This window comes from Bradysia coprophila, chromosome II (genome assembly GCF_014529535.1).
Source record: "Bradysia coprophila strain Holo2 chromosome II, BU_Bcop_v1, whole genome shotgun sequence".
In the NCBI taxonomy this organism is placed as follows: Eukaryota; Metazoa; Arthropoda; class Insecta; order Diptera; family Sciaridae; genus Bradysia; species Bradysia coprophila.
The window spans coordinates 8,023,952-8,043,721 of NC_050735.1; the positions used below are offsets into that span (position 1 = coordinate 8,023,952).

General features: G+C 34.9%; 1 protein-coding gene and 1 long non-coding RNA gene across 7 annotated transcripts in view; both read left to right on the forward strand.

Moving 5' to 3' along the window:
* Positions 1-19,770, forward strand: part of LOC119070809 — a 531,393-nt gene that overhangs the window by 133,133 nt on the left and 378,490 nt on the right. The window lies entirely within an intron of this gene.
* The window catches only part of LOC119070145 (apoptosis-stimulating of p53 protein 1), a 150,715-nt gene that overhangs the window by 119,598 nt on the left and 11,347 nt on the right, over positions 1-19,770 (forward strand). For all 6 annotated transcript variants that reach the window (XM_037174490.1, XM_037174481.1, XM_037174494.1 and 3 more), the window contains one exon: positions 14,092-14,318. In XM_037174490.1, coding sequence (XP_037030385.1) covers positions 14,092-14,318 — 227 coding nt within the window. The remainder of the gene's footprint in view (positions 1-14,091; positions 14,319-19,770) is intronic.

The following is a 19,770-nucleotide window of genomic DNA, read 5'->3' on the forward strand; positions in this document are numbered from 1 at the left end:
AATTGTACATTTAGCCACCCTACGTCCGTCATCGCTTCTATTGTCTTCAAAAACATATTGTGTGCTTGTCATGATAATTATCAGACGTTTGTTTATTTATGTGTCTCATCTAAAATGCTGGCCAGCAAAATTTTGATCATTAAATTCAACGGCAAAATTGATCTAAATGTTAAAATAATTGTGAATAATAGTGAAGTTAATGTGGTTTTGTTTTCTCTTCATAAAGGAATTTGCATCAGTTCGATGTAAAGTGCGGAGCACCATTGGAAAAAAAACTTGTCGCTGAAGAATGATCAAAAAGTTGCTGGACGCAATAGCTTCAACCAATGCTTTGCAGGATATAGAATCGAAATTAGAGAAACACCAAGAGCCGTCCATTTGAAATCTTCATCATCATCATTTCAACTAAAGGCTTTTTTTTAAACGAAACGGAAGTTCGCTCGCAGATTCGGATCGGAACATCTCATTCGTTTTCGCTAAAGCTCGTAGCCGTCATTAATCATGATTCCCATGAAGAATCGCCAAAAATACAAAATTGGCAAGGGATGAAGAAACGCCGGCAAAAACAAAGAATGATAAATTTGTCTTTGTTGCGTTTCTTCACACTTTGGCGATTCTTCGTGGTGATTAAACAAATCCTTGGAAATTTATCCTTTACGAAATTTATCTAAAAGGCGTTATTTGTTCGAAGCTAGTGAATCTATCCTTTTATAAAAGTTACGAAATTCTGCCTGGTTCGATCCTAAGGAAACTCTTATTTTACGTCAGGTAACGGCATCTTGTTCGATCCTAGGGAATTCATACTTTAACGAAAGATCCCGTGGACACTATCATTTTACGAAAGATAATGTAGAGACATTTCAAAAACGTATTTTTACACTTTGGCGTTTCCTCACACTCTGGCGATTTTTCTCTTCTTCTCTTCACACTCTATCGATTTTTCTTGGCAATTCATCATTATGAGGTTCCGAGCCTACGCTGAAATTGTAGCCTATATTTCTGCGTTTCGAAATTTTTGATCGCTGATATCTTTTTACGAGAGCCCTTTTTGAAAAATGTACGACCACATTTTCGAGTAAAAATATGTCAGCTTTGAATAAAAAATAAAATTGTCTGTGAAAGTTCCATTGCTTTGAGAAAACTGTATCGATACCCCAAATTTGCATCAAAGGTACACTTTTCTCAAAGCACATGGAACTTTCACAGACAATTTTATTTTTTATTCAAAGCTGACATATTTTTACTCGAAAATGTGGTCGTACATTTTTCAAAAAGGGCTCTCGTAAAAAGATATCAGCGATCAAAAATTTCGAAACGCAGAAATGTAGGCTACAATTTCAGCGTAGGCTCGGAACCTCTTATGGTTGATTTGTTAAATCAACAAGAAAAATCGCCATAATGTGAAGAAAAACCAAGAAATATCGCCAAAGAGTAAAGAAACTCCAAGGATCATAGAGAATTAAAAATTTGTCTTTATGGCGTTTCTTCACACTTCTGAGACTTTTCTTGATGATTTAACAAATCAACTAAATATGATGAATTGTCAAGAAAAATCGCCAAAGTGTGAAGAAACTCCAAAATATGACAAATCGCCAAATAATACAATATTGTCGATTTGACTATAACTTTTATTTAGAAAAAGATTGTACGGGACAGCAATGAAAGTAAATAGATAGGTATGGCCAAACGTTCAAATTTGTTCTAGCTGGAGCACATACGGACTTGCATGGCGCCACCTCAAACAAACTCATTTCTAGTGCAAATTTCCACTAGAAATGAGTTAGTTTGAGGTGGCGCCATGCAAATCCGTATGTGCTCCGACTTGTATGGACCGGCCATACCTACTTATCTACTTTCATTGCGGGACAGTATGTACTGCATATCATATAATTCCTCTCTCTTGTGTTTATCTGTGTTCTACGAAGCCAAAATATAATTTCGGACTACAAGTAAACCGTCTCGTTATTTTCCTAAGTTCCTAATGAGTGCAAAAAGGCTATTTCAACATTAGTTAGGAAAGCATAATTTTTATGTGAATGTTTCTGAGGTTTTCAATCTTAATATTTTCATGAAGTTACAAATAATCCACAGAAAATTTTATTATCCTAGAACGAGGTCGGAAATACATCAAATAAATCAAATAGAAAACAGACTTGGAAATTGTTATTTTGTCTAAAAGTTGACATTAAAATTCTTTGGAAATCGTAAATCGCATAATTGCATGAGCAGGCATCTCAGGATTATAAATCAGGAACTTTGAAGTTCGTCATATATTCATATTCTTATCTTATTCCTGACCAGATTCTGTTTTCATGATTGAGCTCAATCATGAGCTTCACTTATACAAAGAGTTGAATTGATTTCCTATGCCAAATTGTAATTTGGCGAAAAAGAATGTTCCGAATCTGCGTTTCGTTTAAAAAAAAGCCTTTAGTTGAAATGATGATTGTGAAGATTTCAAATGGACGGCTCTTGGTGTTTCTCTAATTTCGATTCTATATCCTGCAAAGCATTAGTTGAAGCTATTGCGTCCAGCAACTTTTTGATCATTCTTCAGCGACAAGTTTTTTTTTCTAATGGTGCTCCGCACTTTACATCGAACTGATGCAAATTCCTTTATGAAGAGAAAACAAAACCACATTAACTTCACTATTATTCACAATTATTTTAACATTTAGATCAATTTTGCCGTTGAATTTAATGATCAAAATTTTGCTGGCCAGCATTTTAGATGAGACACATAAATAAACAAACGTCTGATACATATCATGACAAGCACACAATATGTTTTTGAAGACAATAGAAGCGATGACGGACGTAGGGTGGCTAAATGTACAATTTTATTTTACGTTATTTTGTATGTTGAGACGTACTGAACGCTTTCCTATATCGTTCACTGATACAAAACATCTTTTTTCAAACTCAAACGGTTTATATTGCATAAAGGTACTCTTAATTTAGAAGCCTGATGTAATAATTAAAAACCAAGAGAAAATGTAACCAAAACCAAAATTTAGTTTATCCACCCTATATCACATTTTGAAATCGTGACTGCAGCGCCGTCATTGCGACCGCTGAGTTAACTAAATTTAAATTTGTGGATTCCATTGTTGTGGGATAAAGTGTGGGTTAAATAAGGTTAATACCTTTGGAAAACCCGAAAACTAAATTTCTCCGACTGTACGTAATTCGTAAGTATAGGTATAGGAAATTATAGAGAGAAAAAAACTTTTGAGTTAACGATTTATTGCCCAGATTAGGATTAAATTGAACGGAAATTGTGAAAAGACAACCATTTGGAAGTTGTAAAATTTGCGTGCGTTTGAAAATTGATTTTTCTTCTCCATCAATTTGTTGATGCTTTAAGAGATAATTACATAACTCATTAAATAAAGACAGAGAGAGGAGCGATAACATTTCCAAATACAGTGTGTTTTATGGCGTTCAATGTTTCTGCGGATTATGTTTCGCTCACGAAACACGAAATGAATAAATGACAACAAATGGAAATCTAGGGCTTAACAAGTTTACGTTGTTGATATGGCTTATAGTATACACGAAAAAGTAGTGAATCGAATCTAGAATTAGAACGAACAATCATGAGATGGGTGACAATATACATTTTCAGCCTGAAGTTGACATTGAAGAGTATAAAAACACAAAATGTGAGCACGATGGAACCGTACATCACATGTGTATATTGGGGTTTTTCGAACTATGTTTTATGGCAATAGATGAAAGTTTTTTGGCGTCCAAATCTTTCTTCCGTTACATTCCAACCGTCTCAGTACTCCTTCACCAATACACTTTCATCTTATCCAGCTTATCCTAGCTTTCCGCTTTGGCACGACTTAGTGCCTAAGTACAAAAATTAACTCAGTGACGAAAAGTGGCTTGCGTTGCCTCTTTTAAGAAAAAGAGCATTTGTCACTAAGTTGCAAAAATTATATTCGCGATTGTCAACTGGAAAGGACAAACGAGGAAATAATGCAGAAGAAAAAATGGGACACATGGGAATGCAAATGTCATTCGTTTCGATACAAGTGCTGTAAAGTGTGTCACTATTTTGATACAAGTGTGGTAATATATGTCACCATTCGGAAAAATATGTCAAATAGTTGGTGTTGCTGTGGACTGTGCCACCAGTAAAAATAAAAACTGTTCAGAAAAATCTAATTTGTTGACATTGCTACCAACATCACAATCTGTCACATTGTAGGTTGTCAATTTAAAACTTAATGAAAGCTTTACAAAATTACCTGATGAACTAACAAAAAAAAATTATTGAAATGTGGTTGGTAAAGTTTTCCACTCTAACACTAGTTGTAATTAACATCACAAAAGCTTTCTTCTCTCTTTACGTGTTTGCAATTTACCGCTGATAATATGCTGACTAGTAACTACTTTTGCGATGCTAAACTTTCAAGGGCCTCAACCACACTTTAATTAAATTTAAAAAAAAATCGATGTAAAACACCTATGTATACCGGAGCTTTTATTCAAAATGCTTGTGTCGGCTGTTCTATTCCCGAAATAGGTTAAATCCAAGTTTCATTACATTCCACTAGTCGTATTATATAAACATGGAAACGGCATGACTACGTATTTTTCATGAAATTTTTTTTCCCCAACAGTCACACACAACATTATCATGACAATTTCCTCTGATTAATTTTTTCGTCATGAGAAAAATGTTGAACTTTAGCACGCGATATATTTCCCTTGAACGGCGAATGAAAAAATTTGCAAAGCCTTTCAGTCGACATTATACGAAAATTATCACAGACGAAAATACTTCAAAATTAATCAAATTAATCATTTCGGAATTGATGTTTTAATCGATACGGTAACATTGAATGTAAATGTGGCTGTTTGATGAACTGTAAGTAAGGGTTTGTAGTAAATCGAGTCAAATGGAAATATTTTTTGTGAATAAAGGTGAAAGATGGATGGATTCAGTGATGGTAAATCCAGTTCGATCCAGACAGCAAATAAACTTTTGGAATTTAATTTTGGTTTAGAAAGAAATTAATAGTTTAGTTCCGACGAAATTCTTCTGATTTTTTGATATCTCTGTACGTGATGTTCCCAACAATTATTTCAATTGGTTACAAAAGTTCAATTTCGCTGATGAAAGCTTGAAGTTCTGCTCCGACCTACAATAATTATCTGAACTATACTCACCCAATGGTATATACATGACATTAGTCTAGTTTTACCATTCATTTTTTATTACTTGGCCGATGAACTGACTATATATCGTGTCATGTCAATAATCGATATTTTCTTTAGGTGAAAAGTTTATAACTTTCACCTTCAACTAAATCGAAAAAAAAATGAACAAAACTTTTATTAAAAAAAAAAGGTTTTCGACGTCCTTCAACTGAGTCCAATATATATACATTTGAAAAATCAATACAGTACTGTGCTATAAATGAAACAAAACTTTCGTTAAATAAACTGAAGTCAATTTTGTAGCATGTGATGTGAATTGAAATGTGGTAAACGATTGAACTACGAAGAAAATAATTTACTGATATGTAGCAATTCGATCTATTTACTAGTAAGTAGTGAATGTAGTAAGGTACATACGAAAGACATCAACAGGAAATCATTTCTTTAATACACATGCACCATGCACATCAGCATGACATTTTTAAATTGCATTTAAAGAACTTTTTTTTACATTTTGTCGTCAATTTTCAATTTGAAACTTTATTTATCTTTGCAAAGTTTCTTCTTCTTTTTGATTGCTAAAAATTCTTTTACCCATAGAGAGATTCTCTAAGAGAATGCAAACCGAATCGGTTAACTGGTTAGGTTTTTTTTAGTCTCTTCAAATTGGCAACTCCATACAAATGCCAGTGAAACGTTTTCACCTTTGCTATAACTTCGATACCACAAATGAAACGTTGCTTGCAAGGACAAAAACAATTTGGCAATTCGAAAAGTCATAACTGTTAGATATTCGCCAGCAGTGAGTTTTCGTCATCAGACATCTCTGAGCTCTAAACCATAAACTAGGTGTAACTTCAAAAGACACAGGAAACCGGAATCATGATGAGTCATCATTGACGATGGTATTAAAACTTACAATCGTTCGGCTCCATGGTTCTTTCTAAGAATGTCGGGTTTGGAAGTGAGTCTATGTACTAACGTCCGCCATGTGACTCTAAGTCACGTTTTCAAAAAATTTCAGAATTTTTTAGAATTCCTAAAATATAGCGCTGCGTAGGCTTCAAATCGGATTACAATGGAAACCGCGCATAATTGTCGATCTCAACAATGCAAATGTATTTTCAGCCTGCTTGGAAGTATTTTTTTCTGACAATTCTTGCTGTTACACCTTCAATTGCAGGTGGAATTTCATATTTCTACTTCGGTGAATAAGGTAGGGTTGGAAATTCTTCGCAACCTAATGTAGAACAATTCAAATAGCTATTTTGCTAACATGTGCCTAATTGTCAACCCGAGGCGAAGCCGAGGTTGACAACACATCGTATGCGCAAAATTTCAGTTTAGGCACAAGTTAGCAACAATGAATGAATATTTACGCAAGCAAAATAACTGATCCGAATTCCGATCTCGCATGAGAAGGATGCAAACAAAAGTGTTTTCGTGAAGGAAACGTACCTACTGAAGTTTTACACTTCTTGTTATACGGTTCATTAAATTCAAATGAATTTGAATTGACACTGCATTAAATATAAAACACGAAGTCTATTTTCAAATGACTTTTTGATTTAGCATTTCATTCATGCAAACACTTTGTACGTACGTGCCCCATTTGGAAGCAATTAGCGTATTTGCATGCAAGTTTATAGTTGTTTCATTTACCATCTATCATATATAAGCTTCATGCGATTTACATTTATGTACTCCCGACGACTCCATCACTTTTTTCCGACTGTGTCAAGTCTTGTTCAACACAAAAGGGGAAAAGAAAAGAAAACTTTTATCAACAAATCTTAAATTCCAACGGAGCTTTTAACTAATTTAAATAAAGTTTCTCCCAGCATTATTTCCATTAAAAACTTATACTTAACGTTTACATCGTTAAATCGCAACTTTTTCCCAAACACAATATTTGCATTGTTTTCGAAATTCAACCTTTGTCGCGATGACAAAATCCAATAACGACGACGACCAATTCTCATGGCGTTTTTTTTTCGCCGTCGAAAAAATACTGAAAGAAAAGTACAAGTAAAATGGAAACAATGAGGGAAATATACAAAGGACAAACTTAAACAAAAACACACACAGATTGAGTCAAAACTTTAAAATGTAAAACGATGGGTACCATTGGGCGATAGCCCATATTTATCTATCATACATTTTCTGAACAAAACGAGAGAGAAAAAAAAATGTTTTTTTTTTATTCACAGATTGTGACCATCTTCCTGACGGAAAAACCGACATTAATTAAACATTTTCCAGCATGGAAATCTGTTGAAAGCTATGTGCAATGGGTATAGAACAATCGGTAGAGATAAATAAAATGGGACGAAGAAGAAGAAAAAAATCGCCAAGTGAAAACACACAATTTTTCTGAGGCGAATGCTTGACTGCTTGAGCTGTACGTTCGTCGTCGTGCCAATTATTTTGCTCGATCCAAAGAATACGAAATAATTAGCAAGAAAACAATGACGAGCTTTCAGCTTGTTATCGCAATGACAGACATTTTCATTCTCCTATTCCGTCTGTAAACAATGTAAAAGAGAATGGCATATTATTACGTAAAATTTATTATATACGAGCAAACTTCTAAGAGTTCCAACTACATTGAAACCGATTTCGGAATGGATAAGAAGAAGTTTTTCCAAGGGAAAGACTTCACTTAGTTATGTATGGCTCTGTTTGAAGTTTAAGTACCTATCGTCCTACTGACAACTGAATACGATTGAAAGTTAACCTTTTGAAAAATTTTAATGTGTGAAAGCGCTGAATCGAATTATATTATTTCGAAATGTTAATTTGGCGTCATAAGAAGATCAAGGCGAGCAAACATAACACGAAAACATTGTACAGAAAATACACTTCTTTTAATCGCATTCAAGACTCTGATATTCTGACTATAAATAAAGTAGTAATGAAGAGAGTTGGGGGTGGTAGGGTGTTGCTTTATAAGCTTTGTTTGCATTACGTCTACTGTCTACGCGATTGTTTAACGACAAAGAGGATCATGTTTTCGCTACAGGCGTTTTTTTGTGTATTTGTGTTGTATAATCTATTATAAATTCAGTTTTCTATTCATCTAGTGCATTAATAGTATAGTTCATCGTAAAGACGAAATCTTTTTTTTTTTTCATTGAACTGAAAACAACATGTTGATTAAACTTCCCTTTGAAAAGTTACAACTTTGTGTTGAAAAACACGAAAAACAGCTTGACGAATTCGCTGTTGAAAAAAAAAGAATTTTTCATTGAACAACACAATAGAAATTTATGCGGAATCGTTTTGAATAGCATCGTTTTGAAACAAGTAATCGCTTAATTCCGACGCTGTCACTGAATATCGAGACCGTTGCCAAAAAAAACAACCTTCTGCTCACGGTCCATCTGAACTAAAATAAGTGTAATTTCAATGTACCCAAAAAGTGACTTCCGAAAAATAAAAAGCGACTCGATAGGAGTCATTAACAGTGTTCAGTCGCACGTCGCACCCACATGCTTCCCATACAAATATTTTTATTTAACAAAATTTAACCTACCATCTGAAACATTTCTCCCCGAAACATTCAACAAATTGAAATAGAAAGCTCGAAACTGAAATCTATCTCGACCTATGACATCAGCTTTCCAGACTGACAAAAAAGTTTACAAATGATTACTTGTGACGGATAATTTAGCTCCAGGTAATGTGATTTCTCATACAAAAGTTGCATTACCAAGAGCCAGAATCTGACATAAAAGTTGACAGATCTGGCTGCCAGATCTGTCAACTTTTATGTTAGTGTACACTCGATAAATTCCGTTTGAGAGGAATTTGTTTTTGGACTTCCCAACAACAGTGAGACGACTCGGACGTTCCCAAAATTGGTGAAATTACAGTCAGAGGCAGTCAAATTTCACCACGATCTTGCTTTTAACGTTTTTCAGCTGATCCTCACAAGCAATCACGACTTATATAAATGTCTTCAAGCTGCTACATGCACGCGCATGGTAGTGGTAAAACCGTATAAAGACGTAAAAACAGTTTTTATTGTTTGTGCGGATCATCTGTGAAATTTCGCTTCTGTCTGTTTGACAGAAATATAAAATTTTCACGTTTCATATGTCTCTCAGTTAGTTACTAAATTCCTCGTGAGCTACGTTACAGAAAAACATTTCTTTCATACATGATATGTTATTGTAGAGTGTTTTTCCATCCCGTGATGGTATGTGGTTGGTGAGAGAATGAAGAAGAAAGCTATTGTCACAAAATATGTGGTTTTGTGGTAATGATTGCCAAAGAACACAGACTTGGTTAAAACTTATAGTTTATGTTGATTATTTATGTTCGTGCCGGACCCGACAACTTCTTTTACAATTTCTTCAGTAATTGACTTATGCCCCTCGCACATAATATGAGTGACACACAACCAAGGCTGTATACTTTGGGGAGGTCACGCAGACCGCCATTTTATTAGATACGCGGGAACACACCACTTCTGATGACTTTACATACACAAAAAATTCACCACATCATCAAGACGACGACAATCATCAGAGTAGGTGAATTTTTGTATGAAATCGGCCATTTTATCATCAACTGTGGTGTATAACCCGCGTTTCTGTATCTGCGTGACCTCCCCAAAGTATACAGCCTTGCACACAACTATATTAAAATCGCCATACGATTTGACAGATAAACTGTCAAATAAATATTGCGAATAAATGTGTGAAATATTGGCTATAGACTGTTATGATCAGAGCGAGAAAGGACCAGTTTATTATAACTTGCCTTGGGGTACGTGTCAAAATATCTCTTTCTCTTTCATCATAACACTCTATATTGTTTGTACGATTGTGTATGCTTGTGGCAAGGGTATCAAGATATATATGCAAATAAATAATATTTAAGATGTGTAGTTGCATTAAATATGTCAATTGTATTATGTAAAATTGGAGCTGGTCGACTTCACTACTATTGGCAGGTCCAAAAACGTATTTTTCTTGAACGTAATTTATCGAGTGTGGTATCATTGGAAAGTTGTGACGTCATACGTTCAGTTTTGAGCTTTCCATTTCAATTTTTTGAAGTTTTACATGCTCGTTTTCTTGCGTTTATTGACCTCGGCTTCGCCTCGGATCAACAAAATTCACACTGAAACTCTACTTTTCATCTTGTTATGTCATTTTCCCTAGTCATGTAAAATACTAATTTTGTATGGAAAATTGGGCATGATGTTACTGAACTCTGTTAATGACTCCTATCTATTAATACCTGAAGTCACTTTTGGATACATTGTGGCTAAGTCCGATACTAAACTTTATTTTAGTTCAGCCGGGCCGTGTGCTCGAGCATAATTATTCAAAATGCGTTTAAAGTGTCTGAAACGTTTGTATTGCATAGATAACAAAGCTTAAAATACCAAATGCAATTTAAGCAGTTAACCCGAGCTATGGTGAATGAATGATACCAAAAACGAGACGCATCGTTTTACCATTTCGGTACGTGATCCTTTTTTAATGGGCTAAAAAGTTGCAACTTAAATGTGTACTCTAACACCATCAATCAAACGAACGTTTTTTTTTTGTTGCTTTTTTCGTTCGTTGTGGCTGCATCTGTCCTCCACATTTTGTATTCATATCTAACTTTATTCATAGTGGTTTTATCATTGTCATCGGTTTTGGGCTGTCTACGGATTCTAAACAATATCAAATGTTACGCATCACAACACTTTACATTTAGCAATTCGGTATGTCATATTAATCCTTAATTCATTACATATATGTTCCTTCGAATGATTAATTAAAAGCGCTAAGATGAGTCGGTGTTGTTTTACTTATACACCGACGTGTACGCTACAATGTAACATGTTGTCATTGTCTGAAATCCATATATTTTATAATCCCGTAATGATATGGCTCACTTTTCAACATTTCATACAATGTGCCGAATATCTATTGCAAGGAACAGAGCACATATCTAACTTTGTTATACGTTCAACATAATGATACCAATTCAACAAATCCCTTGCGGAAATATTATTTCTAAATATTCCCGCTGGGTTCAAATTGATATCACACAGATTATGAAGCAAATAGCAAACAAGGAATTTAACTGAACAATTTAATAAACATTTACATCAATCCGTTATTATATTTGAACAGGAAAAGATCAAAGGCTCTTCGCGCGACGCAAACACAAACGCCATGAAGAGGTATACATGGAACGTGTATTAAGATATTACACAAATTTTCCGTTCCTTCACACCTTTGCGACGGTAAACTGTTTTCGAGTTTTTCTTTTCAACTTTTGATATTCGGAATTGTTTATTATCTTACGGCTGAGAGGTTTCCGCAACATTGAATGGTAGAAATGTCGTGCAAGCATCGAGAGTATTTTGATTTTTTAAGTTTCCTCAAGTGGTAAATTTTTGGCGGTTCGGTTGTATTAGAATGCGTAGACAATTTCCTGTGAGTATTGTTGATTTTTTAAGCCCCATAAAGGATGTGAAAAGCAATTAGAATTTGACTGAAAAGTATTAGGTATTCTCGTCCGTTTTAGATTGGATTAGAGTTAAAATTAACGTTGGAAATATTTGATAAACGATTGTTAGATTATCAAACGTTGTAAACAGTCATTTCAAGCGCCCGAAGCCGAAGCGATTCTAAAAAGGTATCGACGAGTTACTCTATCACATTAGAAGGATTAAATTGCTTCTATCGCACGAAACGCACTTACATTCCATTTTTTATGAGGAGAAAGATGTAATGATCAAACCAAGCAACGTCCCTATTTATTTCGATAGATCCGTCTCCCTAAACGACTTTCGGAAGAAACGATGACTTGCAAATGGGTCATCTAGTGTCATTATAATGATGGCTGTAACATATCGTCGGCAACATAACTAAAGGGCGTATCTCCGATATATCAGAACCTACTCAACCGATTTTGATAACTTTTTTTCGTTGAGAGGCAGTGAAAAGTTATGAATTTTAAGCCCGACGTAAAGTCAACTGACCATATGGTTCAGGAGATATTGTCGAAAAACTGAAAAAAACAGCTTTTTTAAACAAAATTGAGACGCTTGAGCCGATTTTGAAATTTTTTTATTTTTCCCTGAAAGGTAGTCAAAAGTAATGAATTTTGAGCTCGACATGAAATCAATCGGCCATACGGTTCGCATGTTATTGTGGAAAAACTAAAAAGCCTTTAGAGAATACGACGAAAAATGCTCATTTATCTGAATTTTTTTTTAAGCTCAGAATTTATAACTTGTTACTACCTTTCAGGGAAAAAAAGTTTTTCAAAATCGGTTAAGTAGTTCCTGAGATATCGGAGATATGCCCTTTAGTCATGTTGCCGACGATATATTACAATGTCCGAATAGCGATACAGTGGCTATTCACACAATGTGCGAATCGTCTTTTATTGACGAATTGTGCAAATAACCAAAGTATCATAAAGTGACTATTCGCACACAGTGCAGTTTCGGTTATTATTTCGATGTTGCTTCTCTAGATTGGTCAGGAGACTTGAATTTAAATGAAAAATCTCAGAAACTCGTCAAAAACACCCTACATACCAAAATAGCACTTTTGTAATTAGCAATCGAATCATCAGAGAACTCATTCAATTTGATTTTAAGAAATTGAATCAAATCCAAAGCATTCTCAATGGAAAACACTTTCCATGGCATAACCAACGTTTTCACAATCACAAATTTTTCCACATAATAGTCGACCGTAATCCACTCTATCGATCGTATGCAATTCCGATTTAATGTAATTTTACAAAATCAGAGCGCATTGTATTGTGTTTGAAAATCAATTTCATTTGTATGGTTCAATTTTACGAAAATAATGACAATCTTCGCTGTGCACGGAGAGAAAACCTGGCGATGATGGACTGAATTCCACTCAAACAATTTTAAAGTCTTTGATCACAATAGTATTCCTTGACTGCGTTAGGCATTTTTGTTTGTCGAACCCCAAGGTTGGACTCAAAAATAAGAGCGGGAATTTTGAAACCATCTGAATTTGACAACTAAACTGCAAAAACTGTTGGTGGTGCGTAAGTTATTAATCAAAATTTACTCATTGCCTTGACCGGCGTTGTCTTCTTACACAGTCAATGTCAACCAAACTTGTGTCTAAATTTACTTCAGTTGTCTTACTTGCTCGACAAGTATGCGCCCTTATACGAGCTTCTTAGTCACATACACACGCGTGCTGGTAAAACGAAAACCATAAAGTTGTGTTCTATGTGTGAACCAGCTGTTTAAACAGCTGAAGGAAACTTAGACACGAATTCGGTTGATATTAACTGTAGTAAAGAAAGATCAAAAAATGTGAGTGAAAATTGCTCCAATGCAAATTATTCGACGTAGGAATGAATTGGAATGAATTGTCCAACCAATCCAATATTTTATCCGTGTATAATGATAAACGTAATATAATAAATGGTGCATCGATGTTTCACTATCTGATGAGATTGAAGAGGCATCTTATCCGATGCTATTGCAATATATAACTTGGAGGTTTTCTTAGATTTTGTACCGTAATTGATTTTAAGGTTTATGCAGCAAAATATCTAGAGGAATAATCTTGACTCTTGAGTCGATGATTGCAATCTGCTTTATGCACATAAAAAATGCAAACTTACTTTTGATTGTTGCAAATTATATCAATTTCTTATGATGTAAAAGTCGTTATGATTATACCAGAGAATGTTTCTTCAATGTAAAAATAACGTCTGTAAACGGATTGAATGCGGGTGGCACGAATTAACTAAATTATTTTGCGATTTTGACTTTCGTTAGCAATAAATTGACTAAATAATTCGAAAAAATCTATTCTTTAAACCGATCGAACGTTGAAATTTAATGTTATTTCGACACGAGAATTATGTATTTAACTCACCCATTTTATTGCTTAATTGCAGGCAATGATCTCGACTCGATACGTGCATTATTCAGCGAAAAAGAGAAGGAGCTTAGTTTGGCTGTGGCGAAAGTCGAAGCACTCACCAGACAATTGGAAGAATTACGGCGTGACAGGCGAGGTCCATTGAATCTAATACCTGGAAATGGAACGAATAATGCTGGTACGAATGGGGTTAGTACGTCAGTTGCGACGGTGGAATTAGATAAACTACGAAGGGAATTGATGGTGAGTGAATTATGGATTCAGAATTATTTGAATTTTGGTGTATGAAGCATTCGGTGTAGAAGCATTTTACCGATTTATTTATCTTACCAAGTGCATCGATAGAGTTAGTTATAAATTACCTAATTACGAAACCACAAACTACGAATACAACAGTACAATGTTGTAATACACTAATTAAAGCTAGTTATGAGTTGAAGTGGTTTCGAATGGCTTTATGTTCATTAGTATCGTAAACCCATACTGAATGAAATGATGTTCCAAACGCTATATTCTATGGATAGAATACATCGAATAATGAATAACCATATACCCTTTCACTCGAAGTTGGTATACGATTTTTTGTCGGAATAATCAAAACTGAAAAGGCAACCCGAATAGCACAGAAATGCGTATACAGCGGAAAATTGTACGATTCAACGCGATTTTGTATTGCGAACCAGGATTTTTGTTTTGATAATCAGGTCTGGAGAGTAGAGTTTTTCCTATTCACTCTTTTATAATATCTTTTCCATTGATGCGTTCCGAACAAAATTAATTTGAGCACTGCCTTTTCACACAAGGTTTATATATAAATACAGCCAACAGTACAGAGCTTTGTTCCACTTGCATAGCCAGTCGATGTTCATATTAAATGATTTTTCAGTTTTACTATTGTACTGAATCAACAACAGTTGGACTATGAATTTTATAAGCTTCAAAAATCACAATTGTATTGAATGAAAGAGAATACAATCGGCAACAGATGCGTGTACAGAAGTTTACGACATTCTAGCAAATCGGGTCTGCCTAATATTTTTTAAAGACTATCAATCATCTCTGCTCGGCATCATCGTACAATGTATACAATACAACGTAAGAAGCACAACCATACATCAGGGACGAATGTAATATATACCATGCGAGTTAAGCATAAAATAAGCTCCATTAGTTACTCAGCGATAAACCAACAACGTAAAGATGTTAATGTGTCTTGTTTCTGGCGGAGGCGATATTTTGGGACATCCGATTTTCTCGAAAAGGTGGATGGTAACGGTATGTTGTAGGCAAAATACGGTGTCACGAAAGCCAAACCATTGCGCAACAATACCAAAGTTTCGTATCAGAATTCACACACGTTTTCACACCATTTTACTGTTTAGTTTTATATCGAAACGGGGCAGCAGGTGAATTTTAATGCATTTAACATTATGATTAATTATATTCATTGCTATTGCTGTCTTCGTCGGTGTAAATAGTATGGTCGGTGTTTAATGTAATTTATTACGTAAGAGAAGCGTAAATCGGAAATGTTACCTTCGTCATCTCTACATTAAATTACCATTTTCAGTTTTATGACTCCAGTTTTGTTTTGTAGCAATAATGGTTGTAACATCATACTCTGCATGATGTATATGTGTACACCCGAAACGGATTAAATTTGATACTTTACGTTGAATTGCTTTTTGGATTCATTTTTCTCGTTGGTGTTTTTTTTAATGTTTAAAAACTTTAAATCAACCATCATGGCCGATATTATACGGTTTGGCCATACAATGCACGTATTCTTCATTTCAGTTTTTAATCCGATTACTGAGCAAAAGGCCATGTCACGTTCATTTGTAAGACTTCCTTTTTAATTAGACGACTCAACCGCAATTTCACATCGTTGAGTTGTATTCTCCAGTGTATTCTGTTCTTGGACTATTTTCACAGCAACGTTTACGATATTGAAACTTCTAGTTATCAAGTAATGAAATATGAATTTGATGTTGAAGATGCTATCCGGGATACATTGTGTTGACAACAAAAACATTAAAATTGCATGAACATGTTACTCTGGAAGTGAAATTGATCAATCAATCCAGCTGGTTCATGGTATTTTATTCGATGAAAATTTTTCAGAGCTTATCGTGCCGTGAACGATATTTTATCACACGAGGGTGGTAACCTTTACATTATGCGCATTATTACCCGATAGGTTTGTTCCAAACCAGAACCTGTTCTAGACAAACTTTGGTGAAATTTAGAGAAATTTAGTGAAACTATTTACTTTGAGTTTCGCTAAATTTCACCAGAATTTCACCAATTTTGAGAATTTCGTTGGGCTGTTTTCATAAATTTTTGACATCTTACCGGGGTTTACCTTCGGTCGAGTTTTATCCAAATTTTACCGACGAATCTACCGAAACTTCGAGAAATTAAAATTAGTGAAATCAGGGAAACTTTTTCACTAAAGTAGGCTCTGACCCGAACGGCAACGATTTCATCCACATCAACCTTTACATACAAGTTAATATTCCCGACGACCCGATTATCAAAAACATAGCTACGTTTCATCATGGGGTGGACCCTAAATACCTGCCGGTTGCCTTCTGGTCCAAATGGGAAACCGATGAATCTATCGGAGACAACAACCATCCGATTACGATTTTCAATAAAAGCCAACGCGGTATACCTCGTCAAGTGTATAGTTTGAACCAGTGAATTTGGTCATTTCTCGAGCTAGTTTTGGGATCTGCGTTTCTCTGGCTAAACTTTAAATTTTCTAATGTTCTAGTTCTTCAAGTTTGCTTATTGCCGTTAAAGCCTGTCTTTTGGATTTAATTTTTGTTTCGGGAGTCCCTTGATGCCAGTTGTTTGTTTTTCTTTCACGCGCGATGCTTTGTAATGAATTTGTCAATGTAAAGCAGTAGGATTTGTATCCGCTATTTTTGTTTTAAGATTTTCCTGTGTTTGTTCTTTTAAACAAATAAAGAAACTTAAAAAAAAAAAAAAAAAAACATACAAGTTAATATTGATAAGGTTATGTCTCTCGGATGAGAACAAACCTTGGAACAAATCTATTGTAACCAAAAACTACCTACACTGGGTAAATTTCACAGTACTACAGAATTGTTTATTTGTTGATCCCCACTTATGTGTCATGTCGGCTTATACACTACTGATGTAAGAGATAGCATGAACACCAGCTGATGCAAATTCTGCACTCAAGTGAAATTTACCCAGAGTAAATTTTTGCTATTTAATTTGTTGATTTACCTCTTCCACGCACATGCATGTAATCATTTCACCCGTATAAACAAGCACTTTTCTTTGTATGAAAGTGTGAATCAGCTCGAAAACAGCTGAAACAAACTGAGTCAGTCGCTTACTGTATTTCTCCTCAACAAAAAATAGTAGACTTCAACATAGTCAAATACATACAAGGGGTGTGCATACGCCGAGTACGGAGCCCGAGAGAAGTATGTACCGTGTGTGTGTGTGTGTGTGTGTGTGTGTGTGTTGGTATATTTTGAACGTTATTTTACTGTTGGTGCAAATATGGGGAAAATGCATTCTTTCCCCACCGATTCATTTCCATCATGATTTCATGCAAATACATTCCAATCGTAACAGTAAACAATATTTACAAATTCTTCCTGGTTTCAATTAAGCAGACGCTAACTAAAAGCAACATACTACCCACTTTGCCCATTAACCAATATTGTGCTATCAAATGTTTCAATTAAGGAAATCGATAATAATTTGAATGTAGATTTTCCAATTTATTCCAAACCCTGCAGAGAAAACTATGCCGATTATTTATGCAAGCAGAAACTTAACTTCCATTACTTCATATTCACTCAGTAAATCAAACGAAGTAACAAACTGCTTGATTATGTATGTAGCGAAAGCTTGCCACTTTGTTAAGGCACTATATTCAAACATTCGTCTGCACTGAAATGTTGGTTAGACAACAGTCATTTACATAACAAAAAGAAAGTGAGTTTGAATAGTGTGAAGTGCCTATGCCTATGTCCCTGCCGAAGGAACACAATTCAGTGAGACTTATCAGAAACACTTTCTTCAAGTTATGCCATAGCACTGCTTCTAGCATTAAAAAAAACTTCACAAAGTCTCCAATTTTTGATACATTTACTCCAAGGTATTTCAGCTATCAAACAGTCATCCATAGAGACAAAACCCAAAAATTATTGTTGTCGAAATGTCCACAGAAGCGTCGATGCTCTCGTTTGTTTTCGGTCTGTCAAACAATATATTGCACATCAACAACAATACTCACATCAAAAATGTTTGACTCCTGTCGTAACGAGAGCAATATTTCCTATATGAATTCTGTTAGTGTTATAAATGCTTTGAGTGACGAAAGTGGCTTCACGAGCTTTTATTAATATGCCATTCAAATAGTGCACACGCTAAAAAAAAGACTCGTTTTGGACCCCCTCCATATCAAAATTTATGGGTCACACTCCATGGTGTGATCTCCCAAGACAAGACACACTATTTTCTTGACCTTTAAAAGGTTGTCATACAAATTGTGGCTGTACTGAAAACATTATTACGCAATTTTCCCATAGCAATGGGTCCTTTGTACCAAGGGCATTTCATAAACTCGTGTACATCTTCGACCTATTCTCAACTTCTTTCCAGCAAACATCAAACCAGTCGTGTTAAATCCAACTTCTTCGTAATGTATTTAATTAAATCAAACACATTAAACATTTATACGACCATCTTTCATCGTAACCGTTTTTGGATTTTCAAGTTAAGCCCACCGTTTCAGGGCTATAAAAAACAATATGATACCGGCTCATCACCATCATAAAATCGTTTAAGAATTTCTGATATCGTACGTATCGTACTGCCATACTTTATGGCTGCATATAAATCTATACATATATACGCAGACAAACAAAAAAGAGTGATTCCATCGACGAATATTCTGAGCGTGCCGTAAAGTGTAGGACAACATCAATCAATAAATGAATGAAATGAAAATAGAACTGAATAACAATGTTCAAACAACCGAGATAACATTGTTGCTATAAAAATCCATTTACCCTGTTACCGAGTCACCGGGTCACGGAATAAAAATATTATTCCCTTCAAAAATCCATTTCAACCAATTAACCCACCCAAAAAGAAAGAAGATCCATTTTTTCCCGTCATCATACCGAAGACACACTCGCATATAATAGAAGACCTAAGTCTATTCGTTCCTATTTACCACCTATTACGTGATATCTGTCTATTTCTTAATAAACGCGGTCGATGTGTTGACTGAATAACATCGTTAAGAAAATTAGTGAGAGGCAGCCGGGAAAAAAAACCGCATCGTACACACACAACTCGGCGAACACATTAAATTGATTTATAATCCCTACAGGATAGGTTCATCCTTAGAATAGGAAAATTTTTTCGCTTTGTACACAGCACTGTATTCATATCACATCGTTGAATTTGTTGTTTTGCGTATATAAATGTGGTTGCGCGTCGAAAAATGTCTTAAAGAAAAATGTTTAAGGAAATAATTGCGGAAATATGAACTGAAAATTAATTACCAGTGAACACGCGGCATATTATGGATTTTCCGTACGTATTATTCGGTCGTGAATTCATTCGTATTTTTCTTTTGAAAAAATAAAGAAAGAAAGATGATGATGATGGAGGAGATTATGTTAGGAAAAATTTG